Genomic DNA, 27,407 nt, shown 5'->3' with positions numbered 1-27,407 from the left:
ATGTCTCATCTTCACCCCCATCTCCTCCTCCTCCTCCTCCTCCTCCTCCTCCTGCCTGTGTTTGGCCGGTGTCAGACTGGTGGTCAGTTTGATGTGTGTCGGTCACTGCGTGGCTCAGAGGCGGGGCCTGGATGGGAGTTTTATGCTTGTCAGCCTCCACCTGCCAACATGAAGGAGGTGATGCAGATCAGAGTTGACCCCCCCGGAATCACATGTGGAAACCCACCAGAGAGATTCTGCACACTGGTCAGTCATACACACCTGAACACACAAACACACCTGAACACTATAAACCAATAGCATGATTATGATAGAGATGTGTTTGGCTGGCTCACAGTAACACGTGAAGTTGACATGCTGACTGAAGGAAAGTCCACCTCAGCTGCTGCCCGTTGATTCCGTTCAACACACGTTGTCTCCAAAGTTGTTTCTGAGAGTTTGTTAGTACATCCATCCAGCCTCACAATCACAGACCACATGTAAACATGTCACTTGAGGATCACCACATTCACATCTGCCATTCTTCAACTTGTGAAAACAGCGAGCAGAAAAAAAAGTGTCGTGTTTATATTTGTGTTGAGTGTCGTTCAGGTGCAAACTTGTCCTCATCAAAGAATAAATGTGCCTGATAACTGACCTCAGTTTTAACTGATGACGGTCAGTCAGTGCCAGCAGATGATTCAGGCTGTTTAAAGAGTCCTGCAGGTTCAGCTGGAACAACTGAACACTTTCAGTACTAACGGACTCTAACAAATTCAACAGACTCTAATAGACTCTACCTATAATACCCATAATAAACACAGTGTGTAGGATTCAGAGTCAGAACAGATATCTCATGATTTATGGTCTCCAAACATAACTAACCCTATTACAATATATCTTATATTCAGGCCAATACTGTGATCTATTACACATAAAGAGATTAAAGTCTCTCCTGCCAATCATTCCAGGAACACACACACACACACATGCACACACACTTCCTGCTGTCTGTGTAATTGTTCCTTTGGGAAACCAAAGACATTTCTGAATTATTGATAAATGCAACAGATGTAATGAAGCAAAAATATAATGACAACAAAAAGTTTACATTTGACCCCATTTAAAGAGCAACTACACATCTTGTTGAACCTGAACATAAAACCATCAGTTTAATGATGCTGCATCTCTACGATCAGATGGAAAGTAATGATGGACTGGTTATAATAATCACTTTAATAATACAGTTTGACTGAATGTTAGAAACATTTACTTTGGATTCTTCACAAATGCATTTGGTGTAACAGGCTTGTTATAAGTTTAACTTACAGTTTGTTATAGTTATAGTCAATTTTTGTTATAGTCAGTTACAGTTATATTTAGTTACAGTTATAGCCAGTGACAGTTATTTACAGTTAGTTAACGTCAGTTACAGTCAGTTACAGTTAGTTATAGTTAGTTAGTTACAGTCAGTTACAGTTAGTTATAGATAGTTGCAGTTACAGTCAGTTACAGTGAGTTATAGTTAGTTAGAGTCAGTTACAGTTAGTTATAGATAGTTACAGTTACAGTCAGTTACAGTGAGTTATAGTTAGTTAGAGTCAGTTACAGTTAGTTATAGATAGTTACAGTTACAGTCAGTTACAGTGAGTTATAGATAGTTACAGTTACAGTCAGTTACAGTTAGTTACAGTCAGTTACAGTTAGTTATAGATAGTTACAGTTACAGTCAGTTACAGTTAGTTATAGATAGTTACAGTTACAGTCAGTTACAGTTAGTTACAGCCAGTTACAGTTAGTTATAGATAGTTACAGTTACAGTCAGTTACAGTTAGTTACAGTCAGTTACAGTTAGTTATAGATAGTTACAGTTACAGTCAGTGACAGTTAGTTACAGTCAGTTACAGTTAGTTATAGTTAGTCATAGTAATAGTCAGCTACAGTCAGTTACAATTACAGTCAGCTAGTTAAATGTTTAGGTGTAGATTAGTTGTACTATAGCAGCTGGCAGCTGCAGCTAAAGTCAAAAGATAAGCCTCTCACACACACTGATCAGATTAACTTCAGTGTTAATCCATCACACACTGCACAAGTATGTTAGTGGGACAGCCCCCCACCCCCCCTCTCTCTCTCGCTCTCTCTCTCCATTCAACTGTGTTGGATCATGTGGCTGAATACAGCAGGTGCTCCTCCTCATTCATCAGGTGCTCCACCTCATACAGCAGGAGCTCCAACATACAGTTGGTGCCCCACCTCACATATGCACTACATACAGCTTGTAAACCACAGAGATATAAAACATGGACACAGTCTCTGTGATGTCACCAGTAGGCTAATCTAAAACAGAGCAAAGAGGTAAAGTGTGGGTGGAGCTGAATCAATCTGAATTTTTTACTTTTTAACATGTGTTCTGTACAGCACTGTTGACACATTATAACACATAAGTATGTTCATAATTTGTTATAATGCATTATAGACGTGGGCCTCATAGAAAGTGTTAGGGACTGAACCACTGACATATTTCAACCATCAGAATATTGTAAAAGATCAAATAATCTCATACATTTTCCACTATGACTTTAAATAAACTGGATTCTGTTGTTTGCTGTTCTGCAGGAGAATCCATACCTGTGCAGCGATGAGTGTGATGCGTCCAGCCCAGACCTGTCTCACCCTCCACAGCTAATGGGAGACAGGGAGCGGGGAGGACTAATCACCTACTGGCAGACAGTCACATGGTCCAGGTATCCTGAGCCCCTATTGGCCAACATCACACTGTCCTGGAATAAGAGTCTGGAGGTCGTCGATGACATCATCGTCACCTTCGAGTATGGCCGACCAACGAGCATGGTGCTTGAGAAATCTCTGGACAAAGGTGATTTGTCAGTGGGGGGGCAGAAGGCTGAAAAGGGTCAGACTGTCAGGCTTGGGCAGAAAAGAGGACTCAGATGCAGGAATGGCAGAAGTAGTGTCAAGCTTTATTAATCTGAATTTGTAACTCTCCAGAATGAATGACAAATAAAACTCTATGAAACTCTGCGTGACGAACAAGACAAACAACATGAAACACAGAAAAACTGAAAGCGCTCCCGTAGGAGGAAAACCTGCACTATTCTTGAATATATACATAAATATCAAAGTTAACAAAATAAAAGATCTCCGAAGAGAAAGCTCAGAGGCTATGAAAATTATCTACTCTTTCTTAATAAAGTTAACCAACAAAAATTCACTCGTTACGAGGAAAAGAAAGGCTATCAAAACTCAAACTACAACTCAAAATGCTGACCAGAAATTACAAATCAAAATCACTCTTCTCGAGGATACAAAATACAGATAAATAAAACGTGAACAATACTTAACCTGAACGTGAAATAATTCCTCAACAAGACGTGGAACAAGGCTATGGTAAAGGCTTCGGTAGACGATATAAAGACGAAATACTTTGGCACAGAGACAGGGGAAGACACAGGGGGCGTGGTGTTAGGTACCATCTTGCTCTCTTTCGCCGGTTTAATCTGACTGACGTGAAAGGTGGGATGTACTCGTAAGGACCGAGGCAGGCATAGTCGAACTGCTGCTGGGCCTATGTTTCTGGTGATGGGGAATGGACCTACGAATCGTGGAGCCAGTTTCTTGGATGACACCTTGAGATTTAAGTCTTTGGCCGAAAGCCACACTCTCTGTCCTGGTTGATAATCTGGAGCTGGCCGTCTTTTCCGATCGGCGTTTCTCTTCACCCGATCGCCTTGTCAGATGAGAATCTGTCTTGCTGCTGCCCAGACCCGTCGACAGCGCTGAACCATGGCATAGGCCGAAGGTACCGACGCCTCCCTTTCATTGTCTGGAAACAGGGGTGGTTGGTAACCGAAAGCACAATGAAAAGGTGAAATACCTGTAGCGGATGTAGGTAATGAATTATGCGCATACTCTACCCAGACCAGGTGTTTGCTCCATGTCGAGGGATTCTGGTGTACCACGCATCGGAGGCCGGTTTCCAGCTGTTGGTTTAGGTGTTCGGTCTGGCCGTTAGCTTCTGGGTGGTATCCTGACGTCAGACTGGCTGTGGCTCCAATTAGACTGCAAAATTCTTTCCAGAATTTGGATATGAACTGAGGCCCCCGGTCCGAAACAATGTCCTTAGGAAATCCGTGGATTCGGAAAACTTGAGTCATCGTGACTTCTGCGGTTTCTTTTGCTGATGGTAGTTTCGGTAATGCAATAAAACGTACCATTTTCGAGAAGCGATCTACTACTGTGAGAACTGTGGTATTTCCTTGAGAGACCGGGAGCCCAGTGACAAAGTCCACAGAGATATCCGACCACGGTCTGGATGGGATGGGGAGTGGTTGTAGAAGTCCTGTGCGAGCCTTGGATGATGCTTTGTTGCGGGCACAGACCGAACACGCCTCTATGTACTCCCGGACCTCCGATTCCATCGCCGGCCACCAGAATCTCCAAGAGATGACATACATAGTACGTTTGAGTCCTGAACCCTAACCCCATGGCATGAAAGCAGCGAGGTGTGAGCCCAATTAAATCACCTGTGGCCGTAGCTCAGCGGGTACATACAGACGATTGTCGGGACAACCACGAGGTGACGGGGCTCCACCGTTAGCTTGCTTTACCTCATTTTCTATTGGCCAAGTCACCGCTCCAACCACACAGTTCAGTGGAAGGATTGTTTCGGCTTGCTTGGTCTTCGGCTCGGGATCAAACAGTCTGGACAGCACGTCAGGTTTTACATTCCGGGATCCCGGCCTGTAAGACAAGGTAAAAGAGAATCGGTTAAAGAAAAGCGCCCACCTGGCCTGGCGAGAGTTTAGTCTTTTGGCTTTGCGAATGAATTCTAGATTTTTGTGATCTGTCCAGACAATGAAAGGTAGCTCGGCACCCTCCAACCAATGACGCCATTCCTCCAAGGCTAGCTTGACTGCTAGCAGTTCTCGGTTGCCAACGTCGTAGTTTCTCTCGGCTGGTGACAACCGTCGTGACAGGAAGGCGCAGGGATGCATCTTGCCATCCTTTTCTGATCTCTGAGATAGTATCGCTCCTACCCCTTCGTTCGACGCATCCACCTCCACCACGAACTGTCTTTGTGGGTCCGGTAGGGTGAGGATCGGGGCTGTGGTGAAGCGATGCTTGAGTTCTTGAAAGGCCTTCTCAGCCTCGGGATTCCAGACGAAGGGAACCTGAGTGGAGGTAAGAGCATGGAGAGGAGCAGCTGTCGCGCTAAAGCCTCTGACAAATCGCCTGTAAAAGTTAGCAAATCCTAAGAATTGCTGAACCTTTTTGCGACTGTCGGGAGTTGGCCATTCGGCTACAGCGCTAACTTTAGCCGGATCCATCTGAACTCTTCCAGGGGCTACAATGAAGCCCAGGAATGAGACAGTCTCGGCATGAAATACACTCTTTTCAGCTTTTACATACAGTTTATGTTCCAGAAGACGGCTGAGAACCTGGGTTACGTGAGCTTGATGTGTGGTAATGTCCGGGGAATAAATCAGGATGTCGTCCAAGTAGACGTAAACGAATTGGTCCAAGAAGTCCCTGAGAACATCATTAATCATGGCCTGGAACACAGCAGGTGCATTCGTGAGACCAAATGGCATAACACAATACTCATAATGTCCACTGGGAGTGTTAAAGCCAGTCTTCCATTCGTCCCCTTCTCGAATCCTGACCAAGTGATATGCGTTGCGAAGGTCGAGTTTGGTAAAAACCTTCGCCTGCTGGAGCTGGTCGAAGACCGATGTCATCAGAGGAAGGGGGTACCTGTTCTTTATGGTAATGTCATTCAATGGACTATAGTCAATACATGGGCGTAATGATCCGTCTTTCTTACCCACAAAGAAAAATCCAGCTCCCGCGGGTGATGATGATGGCCGAATGAGTCCTGCTTGCAGAGAAGCGGAGATGTACTCGTTCATCGCTTTCTTTTCAGGACCGGAGATGGAATATAGTCGCCCCTTGGGAATGGTAGAACCGGGGACCAGGTCGATGGCGCAGTCGTACGGACGGTGAGGAGGGAGAGACAAGGCTTTAGTTTTGTTAAATACCTCTTTTAGTCGATGGTAACAGCTCGGGACTGAGGTCAGGTCCGGGTATTCTGGGTCTGTGACAGGGTTAGTGGAGAATAGATTTATCTCGGTAATAGATTCAATCAAACAGCGTTTAGTGCATTCTTCCCCCCACTCTCTAATCTGACCGCTCTTCCAGTCGACGTGAGGATTATGTAGAAAGAGCCAGGGTTGTCCCAGAATCAAAGAGTGAGAGGTGGAGTTGAACAAGTGGAACTGTATAGTTTCGTGATGGTTGCCAATTGCCATTTCTATCGGTTTGGTTCTGTGAGTTATCATAAAAATGTCTGCTCCGTTAAGGGAGCATGCCCGAATGGGCCTGGCTAGCTTTTCACAATCAATGTGTAATTTCTTGGCCAAGTTCCAATCCATGAGACTTTCATCGGCTCCTGAATCTACTAGAACTTTCATGTCCCACTTAGCGTTTAGCTTGACTTGGGTAAGCACACGCACAGCCGACTTAGCAATTTGATTAGAACTCACCACCGGGGCTTTTTTGGCTGGACAAGAGCTGACGAGATGACCGGTCTCTCCACAATAAAAGCACCTCCCTTCTTGGCGTCTCTTCAGGCGTTCATCTGGAGATAATCGAGCCCGTCCTAACTGCATGGGCTCCTCTTCCGCGCGAGTCTGGAGATTCTCTGGAAGCGTTCGGTGTGTTGTCAGCCATTTTGATTCCTGTGGAGCCGCACATCGATCTCGGTCGCCTCGTCTCCCTTCGCGGTGTTTCCTGAGTTGCGTGCGTCGGTTATCCGTGCGGATGGCGAGGGCGATGAGCGCATCCAGACTTGAGGGAAGATCGAGTGGCACCAAAAGTTCCTGGATATCTGCTGAAAGACCTTTTAAGAATGTATCATAGAGGGCGGCGTTGTTCCATCCACTCTCCGCTGCCAGCGTCCGAAAGTGAATGGCATAATCACACACAGAGTCTCTGCCTTGTCTCAAGGTGCTCAGTTCCTGGGCTTTTTCTCTGTCGGAACAAACCGGGTCAAATGTTCTAGTTAGAGCCGTCTGAAAGCCTGCGATAGTGTCACATACCGTAGAGTTGCGGCTCCATTCGGCTGAAGCCCAAGCTTTGGCTCGTCCGGTCAGGTGAGATATTATGAACGCCACCTTTGCTCGTTCTGTGGGGAAGGCTTGTGGCGTGAACTCAAAATGGATCGAGCAGTCGATCAAAAATGGTCGGCAAAGATCTGGCTCACCGGCATATTTCGTGGGGGGCGCCAGCTTACAGGAAGCTCCTCCGGAAGTCGCTGGTAGTTCTGGGGTCACTGGAGAAGGCGGGGTCGGAGCGGTCGGGTTTTGTCGACAGAGTTGCCCAATAAGCTCTTGTATCTGGGAGGAGAGATGTCCCATGTTGGCCGCCATGGCGGTCTGGAACTCCTCCTGACGGTTCAAGCGAGCTTCCTGGGTCCGCAGCGTTTCGGAGAGTCGTTCTGCCTCCGCTGAGTCCATTGCTGGCCAAAGTATACTGTCAGGCTTGGGCAGAAAAGAGGACTCAGATGCAGGAATGGCAGAAGTAGTGTCAAGCTTTATTAATCTGAATTTGTAACTCTCCAGAATGAATGACAAATAAAACTCTATGAAACTCTGCGTGACGAACAAGACAAACAACATGAAACACAGAAAAACTGAAAGCGCTCCCGTAGGAGGAAAACCTGCACTATTCTTGAATATATACATAAATATCAAAGTTAACAAAATAAAAGATCTCCGAAGAGAAAGCTCAGAGGCTATGAAAATTATCTACTCTTTCTTAATAAAGTTAACCAACAAAAATTCACTCGTTACGGGGAAAAGAAAGGCTATCAAAACTCAAACTACAACTCAAAATGCTGACCAGAAATTACAAATCAAAATCACTCTTCTCGAGGATACAAAATACAGATAAATAAAACGTGAACAATACTTAACCTGAACGTGAAATAATTCCTCAACAAGACGTGGAACAAGGCTATGGTAAAGGCTTCGGTAGACGACATAAAGACGAAATACTTTGGTACAGAGACAGGGGAAGACACAGACTTTATACACATGAGGAAGGGGTTCACAGGTGGAAACAATCAGGGATTAGGGATGACGTCAGACCAGGGACACAGGAGGAAGGGTAAGTGACCTGAAACGAGAGGAGAATTACTTTCAAAATAAAACAGGAAGTTCACAAGACAGATCCCAAGACAAGACAACCTCACCGCGATGTGACACAGCCAATCGAATATCAGCTAGTAATGTCATGTGGTCTGTATCAGATATCTGTAGATCAATAACTCTAAGGTTAATGATCATTAAATAATCACATGCATGCTCGACAGGTGTTGATGACATCGAACATTCAGAGGGAAAAGGTTACCTGACTCTGCCTCTTCATGTTAGCAAAGCTATCCTTCAAAGTAAAAGCCACAGACAGGCCCTTTAGGAGGAGAGATAAGCAGAGTTCATGAAGATTCTCAGGCCTCGAGACCTGTGAACAGTCATGTGACTGACAGTAACTGAGCAGTAACAACCCTAACCCTAACCTTTTCCATTGGCTGTGATTACCTTCAGCCTCATTAGCACCACAGCCAACAGATCTAATCTTTTATTGATCTCAGATCATTTCTTCAGCCACTCTGACTCTGCAAAGAAAATGAATACGAGCTATTAATAGACTGAACCTGTCGACCATCTTCACTTCAACGAGATTTGATTTGCATAGTTTTGACTTGAGCAGTGGTAGCAACACAGAGTTAATGAATGACTACATTGACATCATCATCTGAGATCTGATCACAATCTGTGATGATGACGAGAGATAATAGCATTTATCACTTGTCAATACCAGGAAAGACTCATGATCAGATATTAATTTTCAGATATCGATCACATGTTAATACCAGGTGCTGGTGACTGTCATGTTTCCTGTGTTGAGTCAATTCCTGTTAGTTACATTAAGTTTCAAATACAGACCTCAGCATCAATTCCACAAAGAATTGGACTGGCTCCAGTGCTGAGCCACGAGGGTGCCAACACTGTGTGTAGTGATAACTGATAATCAAGTGATGATGGCTGTTATTGATCGTGTGTTTGTGTTTCAGGGCTAACGTGGCAGCCGTATCAATACTACGCTGACGACTGTCTAGAGGCCTTTGGCATGTCTCCGAAACAGGTTTCCGACTTAGCACCGAGTAACTTGACCCGGGTCATCTGTACTGAGCAGTACTCCCGCTGGGTTGGAGCAAAGGTGGGTAACTGGACCCAATGCTGATCATAGTGGGAAGCAGATAAAACTCATGATGCATTTACATCATAACCTGACCATACCTGACCTGACCTACCTGATCATAGCTGACCTACCAGATCGTACATGATCATATCTGACTTACCTGACCTACCTGATCATACCTGATCTACTTTACTATACCACAAGGGTCAGCAATTAAGTTTGGCCTCGGGCCAGATATTTTCCAAGCCATTACATGGCGGGCCACAACCAAAACAATGGCTAATTTAATGAATTAATGGGGGAGGAGGGGTGATAATGAAAATGATAGGCGCTTTTGAAATGACAGAGCAGACGCACTGAGACATTCAAGCGGGCTGATGTAGGTTAAATTTGTGGACTGACCATTGGGGGCGCTGTTAATTATATGCCTTTTAAAAAAAAAAAAAACATTTCCATTTGTTGCTGTTAGCTGTCAAAAAATAGCCCTATCAAAAAATCTCAAGAGAAAAGTTAACTGCGAAAACAGGATCTTTCATGATAAATGGACAGAGAACTATGCCTTTATCCTCCCCAGATTTATTAATGCAAAGCCTACACGCCTGATCTGTAACAAGGGTGTCTCTGCATGCAAAGAGTACAGTCCCAACAGAAGGTAACTAGTGCATCTCTGAAAGCGTCCTGGGTGCTCGCAAAGGAACTTGATACCAACAAGTCAATGCATTATGTGATCGGGTCAGTGAAACAGATGTTGCTCTCTGCGAGGTCCATTGCCCGCTGCATAGAAGCGCTGTCTGATGCGGTGCAGGGTGCAATTATCGACAGTGTCAGTAACGCAAACTAATTTTCCTTAGCCATTGATGAGAGCACTGATAACACAGATGTAGCCCAGTTGTGCGTTTATTTGAGATACTTTGATGGGAAGGATTTCCAGGACGAGGTGCTGTCTAATTCCAGTAGAAGGGCACACGACTGGAGATGCTATATTTTGTTTCGTTGCATTCATTATCATTTGAGAGGGTTAACCTAATTGTGACAGACAGGGCTCCTGCTATGGTGGGAAAGCACAGAGGTCTGGTGGGCAGGCTGAAAGAGCTCACCCCCCAAACGCACGGGTTGCACTGCCTCATCCACCAAAGTGTCCTCTGTGCCAGACTGAATGGCGAGCTAAAAAATGTTACGGACAAAGCATAGGCTTTTCAGACAACTTGTGGCTGAGTCAGCAGATGCCACCCACGATGACTTGCTGCTTCACAATGATGTACGCTGGTTAAGCAAGGGGAAAGCACTGGATCGCTTCTGTGTGCTACTGAATGAGATCAAAGCATTCCTTGGAATGAGCAAGAGTAAGGCAGCAGCTGACCACCTTATCCTGCTGGAAGATGAAAAGTTCATGTCCAATGTAGCGTTTTTATCTGATATATTTGGCCACCTAAACCTGTTTAACCTTCAGCTACAGGGGAGAGACAAAACCATCGTGGACATGGTTGAAAAACTGAAGTCATTCACGAGGAAGCTTGAAGCTTGAGGCAGATATATCTACCAGCAGGCTCTTACATTTCAGCACACTGAAGAAGACAGAGGGAGAAGTGACAGAGCTGATGGATGACTTCATCAAGAGGCTACGAGCCAACTTCACTTCTCGGATTGAAGACTACTCCATCCCAGAAGACATCATTGACTATATACGTGACCCTGCAGTAAAACCAGCCAACAACTTCTCCTCCCTGGCGAAAGAAATGATCCCCTCTTTAGATCAGGCTGCGCTAGAAATGGAAATTATTGACTTCCAAACCACCTCAGTTGTGCAAGATGTGCTCAGAAGTGCGGAGTCCGTGAGTGTCTTTTGGGTAGGCCTACTATGCTCTGAGGAATACAGCAACCTCAAGAAAGTCGCACTTTACATTCTGACAATGTTGCCTTCCACCTACGTATGTGAGTCGTCCTTCTCAGCTATGAATGCAATAAAAAAGCATAAGAGGAAGAGACTGACTCACCAAAATCTGCCTGAGGATAAAAGTGACGTCTATTTCACCAGATATCAAGCAAATAGTGACCAGTGGGGGATGCCACTTTTCACACTAGGTGAGTAATCTAAACCAGTTATTGTGTCTAAAATCTGAACTGCATTTTTAATGAATGCCTCATTGTAGGCTAGGCATAATTCAGGCAGTAAATGTAGCACGTCTGCTCTGTCGTTTCAGGGGCTGAGCACTCCAGCCCATGGTCAAGTGGATTCAGCTTTTTTACTTTGTACTTTTTTGCTCTGATTTGCTCCAATTTGACAGTGCAATGCATTGTTATCAGTTTACATTTTTTGGTGCCACCACAGTCATATAAAGGCCTAAATAACATGCAAGTTTGAAACTCGTGTTTTAATTTTCACATTAATATGAAGCCTAAGTTGTTTGAATGACAACTTGTGTTTTAGGGACTAGTTTGGAATTTCAGCACCAGGCGCTGTCCACTGACTTCATTTGTTTTTGCATGTTGAGCGTTCATGCTGCACCTCGCTGATGTGCTTATTTACTCTCATATCCAGATAAAACAAATAGGCATTTAGATTGAGGAAATGTTTCTGTTCTGGAACATGAAGTTTCCAAATAAAGGCCAGTCCGATTTTTAGAAAGAATATTTTATATTTTTATTTTCATTCTCTAGTTCAACAATTTCACAGGTCAGATGTTTTTGCTTGCAGGCCACATCTGGCCCGCGGCCGCCTATTGCCAACCTATGCTGTACCAGATCATAGCTGACCTAGCTGACCTACCTGATAAAAACTGATCATATCTAATCATACCTGACCTACCTCATCAAAACTGATCATAGCAGACCTACCTGACTTACCACATCATACCTAATAATACCTGACCTACCAGATCATACCTGATAATACCTAATCATATCTGACCGGAGCTGGTCATACCTGACCTACCTGGTCATACCTGTTTGTGCTTAACCAATGGCTGAAAGTATGTTACCTGTTTGACCAATAGGAAGAGAAGGTTGTGGTGTTCGAGGTGCGCGCTCGGTTTGGAGTGTTTGCAGGTCCAAAGTTGATCAACATGGATGCCCTGTACACCCGGATGGAGACGATGAAGGGTCTGAGAGACTTCTTCACCTTCACCAACCTCCGCCTGCGACTCCTCCGCCCAGCACTGGGAGGGACTTATGTCCAGAGAGACAACCTACTTAAGTACTTCTACGCTATCTCCAACATTGATGTACCTGCCAGGTAAATAATATCTACACCCAGTAGCCAGCTACTGCTGCTACCAGTTAGTGACACCTTCTAACAACCAGCTACACCTGCTATCAACCAGCTACACTTGCTGACAGGCAGCTACACCCAACAGCCAGCAACACCGCCGAACAGCCATCTACAACTGCTAACAACCAGCTAAGGCACAACAGGACTGATGTGCATTTGTGTTTTTCTGTGTATGTTTCATGCAGGTGTAAGTGTAACCTCCATGCTTCTCAGTGTGTGTTACGTGATGCAACGTTGCAGTGTGACTGTGACCACAACACAACTGGACAGGACTGTGAACGCTGCAGCCAAGGCTTCAATCCTCGTAGCTGGAGACCTGGATCTTACCTACCCCTGGCCAAAGGCACTGCCAACACCTGTACGTGCCTGAACATACACACATCCAAACGCAAACACACTCACACACTGGTCTTCTCTCTGTACAGTTTGTTTGCATCTGCTGAGGGAGGAAAGCTTTTTAGAGCTCTCTTAAAATCTCAGTTTAACCCGTGCTGCTAATGTCATATTGGTCACAAAGAAGCCTCTATAGAGTTTCTAGAAAGTATGTATCAATCAGGCATAACATCATGACTACCTTCCTAATATTGTGTTGGTCCCCCTTTTGCTGCCAAAGCAGCCCTTACCCATCAAAGCATGGACTCCACTAGACCCCTGAAGGTGTGCTGTGGTATTTGGCACCAAGATGTCAGCAGCAGATCCTTTAAATCTTGTAAGTTGCAAACTGGGGCCTCCATGGATCAGACTTGTTTGCGGATGCTCGATTGGACTGAGATCTGGGGAATTTGGAGGCCAAGTCAACATCTCGAACTTGTTGTGCTCCTTAAACCATCCTGAACCATTTTTCCTTTGTGGCACATTATCCTGCTGAAAGAGGCCACAGCCATCAGGGAATACCGTTTCCATGAAAGGGTGTTCATGGTCTGCAAGAATGCTTTGGTAGGTAGTAACATCCACATGGATGGCAGGACCCGAGGTTTCCCAGCAGAACATCGGCCAAAGCATCACACTGCCTCTGCCAGCTTGCCTTCTTCCTATAGTGCAACTCCTGGTACCATGTATTCCCCAGGTAAGAGATGCACACGCACCTGGCCATCCACGTGATGTAAAAGAAAACATGATTCATCAGACCAGGCCAGCCTCTTCCATTGCTCCATGATCCAGTTCTGATGCTCACATGCCCATTGCTGCCGCTTTCGGTGATGGACAGGGGCCAGCATGGGCACCCTGACTGGTCTGCAACTATGCAGCCCCATGAACAACAAACTACGATGCACTGTGTGTTCTGACACCTTTCTATCAAAACCAGCATTAATTTATTCAACTGTAGCTCATTTGTTGGATAGGACCAGACAGGCCAGCCTTCACTCCCTACGTTCTTCACTGAGCCTTGGCCGCCCCATGATCCTGTCAGCGGTTCACCCCGTTCCTTCCTTGGACCGCTTTTGATAGATACTGACCACTGCAGACCAGGAACACCCCACAAGAGTTGCAGTTCTGGAGATGCTCTGACCCAGTTGTCTAGCCATCACAATTTGGCCCCTGTCAAACTCACTCAAATCCTTACACTTGCCCATTATTCCTGCTTCTAACACATCAATTTTGAGGACAACATGTGCACTTGCTGACTAATATATCCCACCCACTAACAGGTTCCATGACGAAAAGATAATCAGTGTTATTCGCTTCAACTGTCAGTGGTCATAATGTTATGCCCGATCAATATATATTCTACAATATAATATAGTCTTGAGTATTTACAGTATATAGTTTAGAGAATATTATAGTTGTCAAGTCATACATTCAAAATGTCACAAGGTCAGTCAGATAAAAGATCAATTAATCAGAATAACATTACACTGAATAACCACCTTGTCCTGCACTCTGCTGCTGCTGGGAAATGGAGGGAGGGAGAACGGCAGCTTGAGACAGCCCCTCACCATGTCTGAAACAGCAGTGGAGATCTTTCAAGTATTTTTCAATCACATGTTGTGTCCTCTGCAGGTGAAGCAGCAGAAATGGCAGCTAGTAAGTACAGTTCACCTGTTCATCTGTCTGTCTGCTCATCTGTCTGTCCGCTCAGCTGTTCACCTGTCTCCACACTCAGACAGACCAATTAGAGTAATGTGGTCAGTGTTGCATCATGGGATACCACTCTACTATCTTTCCTTTCAATAAATTATTTTTTATTTCAAACATTTCTGCTTTTTCTGACAGAATAATAAAAGTTTTGTTTGTAATTTCATCATTCTCACTCATGTCGGTCTAAAATAGAGAGCTAGTTAGATTAATATTTAGTTGGTCAGTAAGTTAAATTCAGGAGAAAGTATTTATAAGTTTTAAATAATTAGTCACATGATTGATCGCATCAGTGAGTGAGTTAAATATCAGGGTGCATTCTGGGAGGGAAGTCTACACGTTAAGCTGTCATTAACCCACCAACAGATGGTTTGTGCGTTTAATCTGTTCTAGCCTGTTTAACTGGTCAGTCACTTAATGCACACACGCACACATTTTGTCAGAATCACAAATCAGCCTCATTTTGAAACACACAGAACACATAGAGACAAACAAACATACACATTCAGCCCGTTTACCTTTGGACACATTAATAAATGCCTGCATCTTTACATAACCAATAAACAGATAGATTAGATTACATTTTTACATAATTTCAGCACAGGTTCCAACATTTTATGCCTCCTTTTGGTGTTAAATGAAAATATCCAACAATGAAACTGAGTTTTTGGGGTAAAATAACAGACCTTTAAGGAACCACAGGGATCTGAAAAGATGCAACAGTGATCAGAACAATCAAAGTGTAGAACAGTAGAGTGGTAGAACACATTAGAACATAGTAGAACACAGTAGATGTAACAGTGACTGAATCCACATAACTCTGTTCAAATGGGGTCACAAACTCTCTCAGGAGAAAGTTGATATTTAGCTTCTCAAGCATATGAAAGTTCACCAAAAGTCTGCTCAAACTGAACCTGCAACAAGTGAAAATCCTGATCTGAATAAGCAACAGTCCAGCTGTGTGTGGATTTAATCACAGAAACATTAGAGTCCAGTAAAGGTCTCTACAGAACATCACTGGGTGTTTTTACTTTATTACTATCATCTGATTGTTGGGCTGGGTTTCTGGCTCTGAACAGGTCAAGTGGCAGTACTGATAGACTCTAAAATAACTGTTGTTTTGAGAATGTAGGTGTTCCACACAGAGGTGATGAGTCCACCACAGAGAGCAAGCACAGTGGTTGATCTCGTCAGTGTGTACAAGCCAGTCAGGGTTCAGACCAACAGCTGGTATCAGGGTCAGGGTTGCTCATATTTCCTCAGTGATTGAGTTTTTTCCTTCACTCTCTACAGTGAAATTATCAGTATTTGACAGTCAGATGAGCAGAATGAGACTTTATTATATCACAACACATATCATATATCTACTGTCGGGCTAAAGGTACAAGAGGGGGTTTCTGAGATTCTTCCTACTCACATTTGAGTGAACTGAAAAGCTCCCAGTGCTGAATGTTCTGCAGAGTTCAGTCATGTTCTATTGAGAACGGAGAGCTGAGCTTCACTAAAGACACAACTCTTCTTCTCTGACAGCGGATGGTGACTCTAACTCAGCAGCACCAGACAGACCATCTGCCTCATCAAATGGAGTGACTGACATTACTACTATTGCTACTACAAACACTGTTTCTACAATTGGCACTTATTTGACTGCCTCTACTGACCAAACTAGTACTATTTTTATGTACACAATGACTTCTGATGCAGCTCCTACAAGCACAGCAAGTGCTATTTCAGCCAGTGCTTTCACTACCTCTGACACATGGAGTATTAGTACTGCAGAAATAACTACTGATATCCCTGTATTTAGCACTGACAATGTTCTTACTACCCCTACTACCACAATGGACACTAACTCTACAACTTACATTATTAGTACTAGTGATACCGGTGATTTTCCTAAAGCTGGTTTAGACTCAACAGCAGTTGACACCAGTACTACAGTTTTTACTACTTTCAGTAGTGCTGTTAGTACTGCAGGTTCTGATGCATTTCCAGACTTTAGCAGTGCAGCAGGACCTACAGCCAACACAGCTCCATCCAGCAGCCCAGACCTGGAGACTGTAGGCAAACTAGACCCTACAGTACCAGACACCACCACTCCTAGTACCACTATTAGCACCAGTTCCATCACCAGTACCAACAGCATCACTATCCCAGGCCCAAGCACTGACTCTGAGGTGTCTATTTCTGACCCAGCGACTCCATCCTCTGACTCCAACTCCTCACCAGACAGCACAGACTCCACATTCTCTGACACTGGTACTGACAACATGATCACCAGAACAACCCTATCTGCTGATGGTACTACAACAGCAACCGGAACACCAACAACAGCAACCGGAACACCAACAACAGCATTCATCCCAGTATTAACCCAAACCAATGACGGGGCTCCATCAGGAGACACTCAATCAACTATGTCAGTCACAACCAATCAGGCTGGAGATCCTTCATTTACAGCAGGAACTGACACAACTTCTCCTGATGTTCCTCCAGACACTCAGATGAATATTCCTCCTGCTGGTGTACCTGATGAAGCTCCTCCTGGTGTACTAACTCCTGATGCACCTCCTCCTGATGAAGCTTCTCCTGGTGTACTAACACCTGATGTACCTCCTCCTGATGAAGCTTCTCCTGGTGTACTAACTCCTGATGTACCTCCTCCTGATAAACCACCTTCCAATGTGTCTCGTCCTGATGAAGCTCTTCAAGATGTACCTCCCTATGATATATCTCCTCTGGATTTAACTCTTCCATATGTACCTTCTCCTGATATACCTCCAGAATTCATTCTTCCTGATGTACCCCCTCTTGATATACCTTCTACTAATGCACCTCCTCTAGATGTACCTTCTCCTGATGCACGTCCTTCCGAAATACCTCCTCCAGATGTACCTCGTCCAGATGTAGCTCCTGGTGTACTCCCTCCAGATGTACCTCCTGGTGTGCCTCCTCCAGACATACCGCTTCCTGATATACCTTCTCCTGACGTACCTCTTCCTGATGTGCCTCCTCCAGGTGTTCCTCTAGAAGCACCCTCCTCTAGGATCCCTGACACACTTATCGATGTACCTTCTCCTGATGGAGCACCTCCTGAAGTATCTCGTCCTGATGCTTCTGTAGAGTCCTTGTTGCCTTCTTCTGAAGGAGGAGAAGGTGATGCTGTACCAGACACAAGCTCCACCACCTTAAATCGTTCGGACCCTTCTGGTGATTTTGCCCCTGTGGACTTCACCTTCCCTTTCCCGGATGATCCAAATTCAGTTGAATCTCGACAAGATTCTGGACCAGTGCCTGTTAGTGATCCTGGGAACCTTCCAGATGATTCCCGTGGATCTGTTGATGTTACTGGATCAAATTCAGTGGATTCTGAACTGGATTCTGTCTCAGTAGGGCCAGGTACAGAGGTGAAAAAGAATGATGAAATACAATCAAACAGAACTGACTCCTCTGCATCAGGCAGTGGAAGTCCTGGTCTAGATTCTAGACCTGATTCTTCCCAAGCAGTTGATTCCTCAGCAGCTCCAACGGAAGGAAAGTCATCTGGAGAGGATTCAGCTGCTGGTGGACCAGCAGGAGTATCAGAGTCCGATGAAAAGAGAGTCTCAAAACAAGAGAAGACAGAGGAGGAAAAAAAGGAGAAAGGTACAGAATTAGGCCATAAGTGGTCAGAATATAATATCATACACAATATATTACCTTGGCTGCACATTCAGTAATTATTGAAAATGTACTTTTACATTTTGGTTACATCTTGAGTTTGAGAGTCATAGTTGACTTTAGAAAAAGCATCTTGCCATAAGCAACTTACTTGTTGTCTTCAAAGCTTTAAAACACATATTTTGGTCGTCCTCAGCTGGTGGAGCTTATTTGTCATGGACACAAGTTATTATCATGTGACATAAGCAGATGTGGTTAAGAGCTTCACCAAAAGAAAGTAGATCTTTGTGCTGAAAATATTATGTCCAAATATGTCTGGGTGCTTTAAAATGAGTCAACACAGAACAGCTTCTAAATCAGTGAGAAGTGCTGGGCAGTATAGCGGTTCACAGCGAATACATACCCTTTTGTTATGATATGAATTTTTAATATACCGCCATACCAGTGTATTTGATTACACAACATTCGGAATGCTACGTATGGTTAGCACGACACTGTTTCAGACCAGATCCTTTTCATTGTTGCACTTCTAAACAGGCATGGTGCAACTGTGAGGTGTGGTGAGGGTAAACAGTAGTGCTCTGGTGTTACATTACGGTGAAGATGGCTAGGATAGACATTGCAGTTAATGACTTCATCCGCAGATGTCAAGATCAGCAACTGGAAAGCCGCTGAGATCCGGTAGATCCTTGCTCTCCTCAGTCTCTGTAGCTGTCAGCTTGTTGTTGTAGCGGCAAGCTACTACTGGTCTCTATTTTCAAATTAAAAGCCCCCCGCTAGGAACCCCATTCTTAACTCCAATGGGGTGCAATGTTAAGCTCTTATTTTGATGACAAATTCGACCTGCTTCCTGTTAGCTGTCTGTTGCTTGAGGCAGCTAACGCGAGGCGCTCCGCTGCACGCTTCCTTTAATAGCGGGGGTTTAACATCAGCATGTGTTTGACTGAGGAGGTGAGAATATGGGCCACAAGTCTATAATTAAGTAAATCTATCAAGTGTCGCCACATTTCTTCCGATGCATATGTTGTACGTAACTGTTCACGCCCAACTTCATGCTTTACGTCACATCACATGTTTATGCCTACCCCAGTGGAGGCTTTTTGAGAAAGAGGGAATATTAAACCTCCCTTTTAGACAGACAGGGCGGCAGAGTGCAGCCTTTACCTTGCAGCAAATGTGCTGTCTTTTCTATCTAAAAGGGGCTAGTAATTCCTCTCTCAACCAGTAGAAAGTGCTGTGAACACCTGATTATGCATGAAAAAAAAATACCATCATATACCGTGAAAACGAATTTTTGAAAAATTCCATGATATACATTTTTCCCTGTGGTCATACTGCCCAGCATCAGTGAGTAATGTTCACTGTAATAGATAACTGAAGTGAAGCACGTATCAAGTCTGTGCAAATAAATTAAAAGCACACAATAAAGGTAATCAGGTCAATTAAACCCTCCTGATGAAACATGTCCAGTCAGATCAATAGTAGCTCCTGTGTTTTGCAGGATCTCAATGTAACACATGAAGAATTAAAATGTGTTAGACCATAACATGTCAACTGGGAGAATAAATGAGGGGAGGAGCCACAACACAAATGAAGCCCAGATGTCTTTTAGAAAAAGCTTAAAACCTAAAGAGATCTGACCAGCAGCTTCACATGTTGATCTATCAAACTGTACTCAAATAAACAGTAATTCATATTTTCATGCAAATTAAAATCAGTTCATCTCTGTTCAACCAAAACAGTCACTGAGGCGAAAGAGGAAACAAAAAAAGAAACTAAAGAGGAGGGTGGGAAGGAGAAAGATGACAAAGGCTACGAGAAAAAAGGTACAAGTATGAACAGTAGTAGACTTGCTATCTGCTGGCCAGCATTGGTAACAGCAGCTGCAGGTGTAGTAATAGTAACAGCAGGAGCAGTAGTAAGTAGTAGAGCAACTAGTAAGAGACCCTCTAGAAATTGAGGGATCTTAAAGTGTTTATACAATAAATGGTAAAAGTACCTCTAACGACTTGGCCTGAGAAGTTCAGCAGCATTGCTTAAGTCTGATGACCTCTGCTGCTACCTGCCCATTGCCATGGTTACACACCTTGTTTTGTGTCCAAAGCAACCCAGAAGATTCTGATTCCAGGAGGACCAAAGTTCAGTCAGCTGTCCAAAATCGCCTACGTCACCTTCCAGGGTAAGACCAACTCTGACCATCTTGCTCACCTGCATATGACTCCTCCCTCCTGTATTCATTGGCAGGCCACATGAACTGAGTTGTAGTCAGAATTTCACATCAGATTTTCTGAAGAGACAAGTCACTGTCAGGGTCACAGGTCAACAGTAAAAATATAAGACACAAACTCGATGATGTAACCTGCCACAGTGTTCAGGTCTCTGCTGCCGTCTTCATCAGTGTTTATGTTTGTTTTACCTGTCTCACCTGTCAGTATGTTTGATTTTACCCATAATACTACATGGGCGAAGTTATGAACAGTGGTTCATAACTTGTAAGATCTGTCCAGAATGTCATTTTAAAACATGTAACAACTGAACTAACATCATGAACAGTGTAAAGAAACAACAGTATTGACGTTCTTGCAAAGACACCTAAGTTCTGAGTTAGCATGCTAACCAGCTAGCCCCTGAGAACACTATGTAACTCAGAAGTGATTCAGTCTAATAAGTCGTCAAAATAAACTCATTAAATGTAAAGAAAGGAAATATTTTGACACCCATTTTCTGTATAAACAGAAAATACAACCGTCCACTGTCTGAATTCAAATTTCTCTTTCTGACTGAACTAAGATGAGCTTCATTGCCTTGTTAACTCATCTGTTACACCCGCAAACGTAATAACTGCCCACAAACGTAATAAACCACAAACGTAATACAAATCTGCAGCTTTGAATGTAATAATCCCGCAAATGTAATAAATTTCCCACAAACGTAACAAAATTTGCCTACTGCAAACGTAATACTGAATTTCCTGCAAATGTAATAACTATTACATTTGCAGGAAATTATTACATATGTGGGAAAGTGAAAATCTGTAAATGTAATAACTTCCCACAAATGTAATATGAGACAAAATAATGATCTTTGTGGTTGTTGTTGTTTATTTGTTTACTTATAAACCTGCCAATAGTGACTGAATGTTGACAAGCAACCCGCAGGTCAGGTGGGGCAGGTCAGAAAGTGACAGAGCAGTGTTCTAAGTTATTAATAACACACACACACACACACACACACACACACACACACACACACAGGTCATGCTCATAATTTTAAGGGCTATGGCTACAAGCCTATGCTGGTGGCTTATGAGAGCCAATGTTTGAACCATTTAAGCTAGAAGATCCGCGGTTTGCGTCCCGGTTAGGACGCCTGGGATCTTTCTGTGTGGAGTTTGCATGTTCTCCCTGTGCAGCGTAGGTTTTCACCGGGTACTCCGGCTTCCTCCCACAGTCCAAAATCATACTGAGGTTAATTGATTATTCTAAATTGTCCGTAGGTGTGAATGAGAGTGTGCCTGGTTGTTTGTCTCTATGTGTAGCCCTGTGATAGACTGGCGACCTGTCCAGGGTGTCCCCTGCCTTCGCCCTAAGTCAGCTGGGATAGGCTCCAGCCCCCCCGCAACCCTGCAGAGGATTAAGCGGCGTACATATAATGTACAGATAATGGATGGATGGATGGATATCAAAAGCCAAAAACTTGAATAGATAGGCCTACTTCAAAGAATGGACTAATGAAAACATTTGTCAAGATTTAAGACTGGTCCATGTTCTTTTTGATAGTAACATGGACCAAGACTGTCTGAACACTGACAATTAAAGACTTGCAAATAAATAATGACTGTAACTTAAATTAATCTACCATTGTGAATGCAGGAAAGTGAGCAGGCTCTAGGGGTGATTGCACTGTTCTTTTAAGGAGAAGTACTTTTGGTCAAGCAACTTTTTCCTATCGAGCGGCAAATTCTTGGAACTCCACACCAAGTGCCTGATCTACCCACTATTGCTTCATTTTCCAAGCATCTTAAACTTTGGAAAATCAAACCTGTTGCCACTAATTGTGATCATTTTTAACTTGTCCACTGCTGCTGATTTGTTGTGTGTTATTATCTATTGTATATTATAATGTTTAATTTTTACATGTCCACATAGTTGGGTACTCACAAATTATAACTGTTAATGAATTATTGTAGTATGTAATAAGTCTGCAATTCTATCATCTTTTATTCTTAGGCAGTAGAGCAATGTGCAATTCAACAAGCACTTTATATTTCTGTTCTAGTTCTCTCTGTATTATAAAATTACCATTGTTGGTTTTTAATTATTGTAAAATGTATTGAGAATTGTGCAATTAAAATAGCACTTTATATCTAGTGTGCAATTGGGCAAGTTGCAATATAATACGCATTAAACACGTAACTTTGCATGAAAAAAATGCTACATCGACACGTTTGACAATCTAGCGGACTCAATTTTTAAGGTAGCGCAAAACCAGCGGTATTATATGAATCTTGAGATTTCAACGAATCCATTGACACCAAATACATCATGCTTGCTGACCGGGTAAGGAGTGAAAAGTTGTTGCTGTTTTACCGCGAAGTGACTATAGACCTTTATTTAAGCTGGCATGTGGTGCAGCTAATTATGTTGGAGTATCATGCTACATAAGAGGAAAAAAATACAAGAGGGACACTTTTGACAATATAGCGGACTGAGCTTTAAAACTACTGCGAAACCATCATATATCTTGAGATTTCAATGAATTCATCGATACAAAATACATCATGCTGACTTACCGGGAAAGGGGTGAAAAGTTCTGCCAAAGTTGTAGCCTGTCAGTGCGTCTTCTTTGTTCTGATTGGCAGAGTGGTGGTGCATACCCATTCATTCATTTATTTGCAGCAACAAATCATCAACAATTACATCACACTTAATTGAAAGGCCGTTTATTTAAAATAATGTAACATAATGTAACATTGGGAATTTTTCTGTTACTTACGGTAGCCTACATGGCAATTCTCACTTTCCTGCATTCACAATGGTAGATTAATTTAAGTTACAGTCATTATTTATTTGCAAGACTTTAATTGTCAGTGTTCAGACAGTCTTGGTCCATGTTACTATCAAAAAGAACATGGACCAGTCTTAAATCTTGACAAATGTTTTCATTAGGCGTACTTCAAAGAATGGACTATCTATTCAAGTTTTTGGCTTTTGATATCCATCCATCCATCCATTATCTGTATATTATATGTACGCCGCTTAATCCTCTGCAGGGTCGCGGGGGGGCTGGAGCCTATCCCAGCTGACTTAGGGCGAAGGCAGGGGACACCCTGGACAGGTCGCCAGTCTATCACAGGGCTACACATAGAGACAAACAACCAGGCACACTCTCATTCACACCTATGGACAATTTAGAATAATCAATTAACCTCAGTATGTTTTTGGACTGTGGGAGGAAGCCGGAGTACCCGGTGAAAACCTACGCTGCACAGGGAGAACATGCAAACTCCACACAGAAAGATCCCAGGCGTCCTAACCGGGACGCAAACCGCGGATCTTCTAGCTTAAATGGTTCAAACATTGGCTCTCATAAGCCACCAGCATAGGCTTGTAGCCATAGCCCTTAAAATTATGAGCATGACCTGTGTGTGTGTGTGTGTGTGTGTGTGTGTGTGTGTTATTAATAACTTAGAACACTGCTCTGTCACTTTCTGACCTGCCCCACCTGACCTGCAGGTTGCTTGTCAACATTCAGTCACTATTGGCAGGTTTATAAGTAAACAAATAAACAACAACAACCACAAAGATCATTATTTTGTCTCATATTACATTTGTGGGAAGTTATTACATTTACAGATTTTCACTTTCCCACATATGTAATAATTTCCTGCAAATGTAATAGTTATTACATTTGCAGGAAATTCAGTATTACGTTTGCAGTAGGCAAATTTTATTACGTTTGTGGGAAATTTATTACATTTGCGGGATTATTACATTCAAAGCTGCAGATTTGTATTACGTTTGTGGTTTATTACGTTTGTGGGCAGTTATTACGTTTGCGGGTGTAACACTCATCTTCAAATATTTATTCAAACTGGACCAAAACTGAATAAAAATCACCAGAACAGTGTTGGTTTGTCTTCACAATCACCTCTGGTTTGGTCAAAATGAATCCTTTGTCTCATCGGCCGATTCTTGCCCCTCCTGGCCCTGCCTGCCGAGATTCTTGTGTTAGAGACGCTGTAAATCACCTTCGTTCTGTATCTCTTGTCTTCAAACTGACCTTCTTCGCTCTCTGAATGTCTCAGTCAAAGCAGACTTCAGGATACTGCTGGTCTCTGTCCGGACAAAACTGACAATTATCCAGAATATGTTTCTGATTAAAAATCACAACCACACGTAGAATTAATTCTGTTTTTAATAAGGGGCAATATTTCATCATGTCAAGGGAAAAAATAAGTTTGTGTCTTAAGTGACCTCGTGTGTGTGTGTGTGTGTGTGTGTGTGTGTGTGTGTGTGTGTGTGTGTGTGTGTGTCAGACTGTGAGTGTAACAGTCACTCCAACCGCTGCAGCTACATCGACTTCCTCAATGTGGTCACATGTGTGAGCTGTAAACACAACACACGAGGTCAGAGCTGCCAGTCTTGTCGCCTTGGTTACTACAGAAACGCCTCGCTGTCACTGGACGACGAGAACGTTTGTATCGGTGAGTAACACACACACATACACACACACACACACAGTGATGACAACCACACATTAGTCAAACTCTGCTGCCACCTGGTGGATAAACAAATTAGTACAAATATTTCAAACTAAATTAAGAAAAGATGATGACCATTTGACACGGTTGACCATAATATACTACTAGACCAACTGGAAACCTGGGCGTGACTCTCTGGTTCAGCACTACATTGGTTAAATCTTATCTGACTTACAGAGACTACTTTGTGTCTATAGGTAACTATACATCTGAGCAGATGAAATGACAAGCGGAGTCCCTCAGGTCTCCATTCTGGGGCCTCTGCTGTCCAACATTTACATGTTCCCTCTGGCTCAGATAATGAAAAACAACAAGATATGTAACCATAGTTCTGCAGATGACACACACATTTATATAACACATCACCAGCAGATTATAATCCCATACAAACGCTTAGTAGAGGCATTGAACAGAGTTTTCTTCAGTTAAACAAAGATAAGACTGAAATTATTGTTTTTGGAGCCAAGCAAGAACGACAAACAGTCTCTGCTCAGCTTCAGTCTGTAATGTTGGAAACTAAACCGAGCCAGAACCCTCGGTGTGATCGTGGACTCGGAACTTCAGCAGCCACACTAAGACAGGTACGCAGTCAGCCTGCTGTCACCTGGAGAACATATCCAGGACAAGAGCACTTATGTCTCGATCCGGAGAAACTTGTCCACACATTTATCTTCAGCAGACTTGACTCATGTAACGTCATCTCTACAGGACTCAGAACCAGCTGCAGCTGATCCAGAACCAGCTGCAGCTGATCCAGAACCAGCTGCTGCTCAAGTCCTACCAAGAACCAAACAGTAGATCACATCACTCCTTAGATCTTAACACTGGTTTCCTGCCAGTCAAAGAATAGATAGCACTCAATGGTTTCAGGCCAAATTACATTTCTGATCTGCTGCCATGTTCTGAACCATCCAGAACCTCTGAGTTCGTCAGGTACAGGTCTGCTTTCAGTCCCTAGAGTCAGAACTAAACATTGTGATGATGTTGATGGTGATGATGATAATGATGGTGATGATGATGAAGATGACTCTTGTGTCCTCAGAGTGTGACTGCGACATGGAGAGGAGTCTGTCTCCTCACTGCTCGGATTCAGGGCTCTGTCAGTGTAAACCTGGAGCCACTGGACGGCGCTGTGACTCCTGCCTCCCTGGATACACCTGGAGAGGAGGTGGAGCCAGCTGCACAGGTACACAGGGCTTCAGTGACCTGGTATTGTGTTATCAGTGATGTTACAATAATCACTAATCAATGACTGTCCCCTCAGTTAACATCTGTGATGAGGAGAGCTTGATTTGTCAGAACGGAGGAACCTGCATCGACTTCCAGCGCTGCATGTGTCCGGAAAACTTCACAGGTGAACAAACACCTTGATGATGCCACAGCTCAGTTGATGTGTGGGGAAGATGATGTCACAGCTAACTTGTGCGATGATGTCATATGTGCAGGTTTGTTCTGCGAGAAGAGCATCTGTCTGAAGAATAGCGGTTGCCCTGAAGGCGCTGAGGGCTCCGCCTCCTCTCTGACATCACACCTTTACCTGCTGACCCTCAGTTTGATCTCCTCCACCATCTCCTAACCACGCCCACTGACCCAGGGCCATGCCCACCAATGATATCGAGGAGCTGAGCCTGTTTCCTATTAGAACAAGATGTGACATCATCATTCAGCTGATCAGCTGCTTTGTTTCACAGAGTTGAAGAGCACTGCTCTGCCATCAACTAGTGATCACCGTTACTCACATGAAAGTCAAAGTTTGTACCTGAGGCAATAAAATGTTGAAAGTAGTGGAATCATCACAGAAAGTGTTTACAGCTGCTGTGGCCACCAACAAGGCCAACAAGAAAAACAGCTGACATGTTTCATCTTTTCCACTACAACATGAAAATAACATGTAATAATCAATATAATCAACTCATTAACACTTTATCTCCCTTTTAATGACCCAGTGTGACAACATGATAACAACAGATGATGTCTGCATCTCCCACTTGATTCAGTCTGTTGGTTTTAATCTTAATAAACACGATCTGGTTTCTGGTCAACAACTTCCTATCAGGACTCACTGGAGGTCTCTGATTGGTCAGCATGCTGCCATGTGATTAGATTTCCTGTCAGAACACACCTGTGGTTTGCCTCTCAAACATTGTGAGGATGACATTTCCTCTCTCTGATTGACTGAGATATCTGTCCACAATCAGCCTCTGTGCTGTGTTCTGATTGGTGCACATTCACACTGCACCACAGATCCTGGTGACATCGTACAGTTACCATGGAGACACACCATCACCACCACTTTTCTCTCTCTTTCTCTCACACACACACACACGCAGAAAATGTGTGTGTAATTAACTGTCAGTACTTGACCTTTGAGTTCATGAGCTA

The 27,407-nt window shown here is 43.6% G+C and overlaps 1 protein-coding gene across 1 annotated transcript; it reads left to right on the top strand.

Moving 5' to 3' along the window:
* LOC119019304 (mucin-5AC-like) lies at positions 1-27,407 on the top strand. Its single transcript, XM_037097761.1, has 12 exons — positions 1-246; positions 2,596-2,854; positions 9,131-9,276; positions 12,252-12,490; positions 12,712-12,884; positions 14,528-14,551; positions 16,133-18,247; positions 20,367-20,441; positions 24,801-24,968; positions 26,068-26,211; positions 26,290-26,379; positions 26,471-27,407. Exons 1-12 carry the CDS (start codon positions 1-3, stop codon positions 26,599-26,601), a joined length of 3,810 nt encoding a protein of 1,269 aa, XP_036953656.1. The 3' UTR covers positions 26,602-27,407.

This window comes from Acanthopagrus latus, chromosome 5 (genome assembly GCF_904848185.1).
Source record: "Acanthopagrus latus isolate v.2019 chromosome 5, fAcaLat1.1, whole genome shotgun sequence".
Classification (NCBI taxonomy): domain Eukaryota; kingdom Metazoa; phylum Chordata; class Actinopteri; order Spariformes; family Sparidae; genus Acanthopagrus; species Acanthopagrus latus.
The sequence above is the reverse complement of the archived record's forward strand: the minus strand, read 5'-3'. Positions and strand labels throughout refer to the sequence as shown.

What these genes read in the sequence shown, in the direction of transcription:
- LOC119019304 (XM_037097761.1), top strand. Translation starts at nt 1, where the DNA reads ATGTCTCATCTTCACCCCCATCTCCTCCTCCTCCTCCTCCTCCTCCTC. An exon ending in CAGAGAGATTCTGCACACTG is followed by an intron (nt 247 to 2,595) that starts GTCAGTCATACA and finishes GCTGTTCTGCAG; the next exon opens with GAGAATCCATACCTGTGCAG. An exon ending in GGAGGAAAAAAAGGAGAAAG is followed by an intron (nt 18,248 to 20,366) that starts GTACAGAATTAG and finishes TTGTGTCCAAAG; the next exon opens with CAACCCAGAAGATTCTGATT.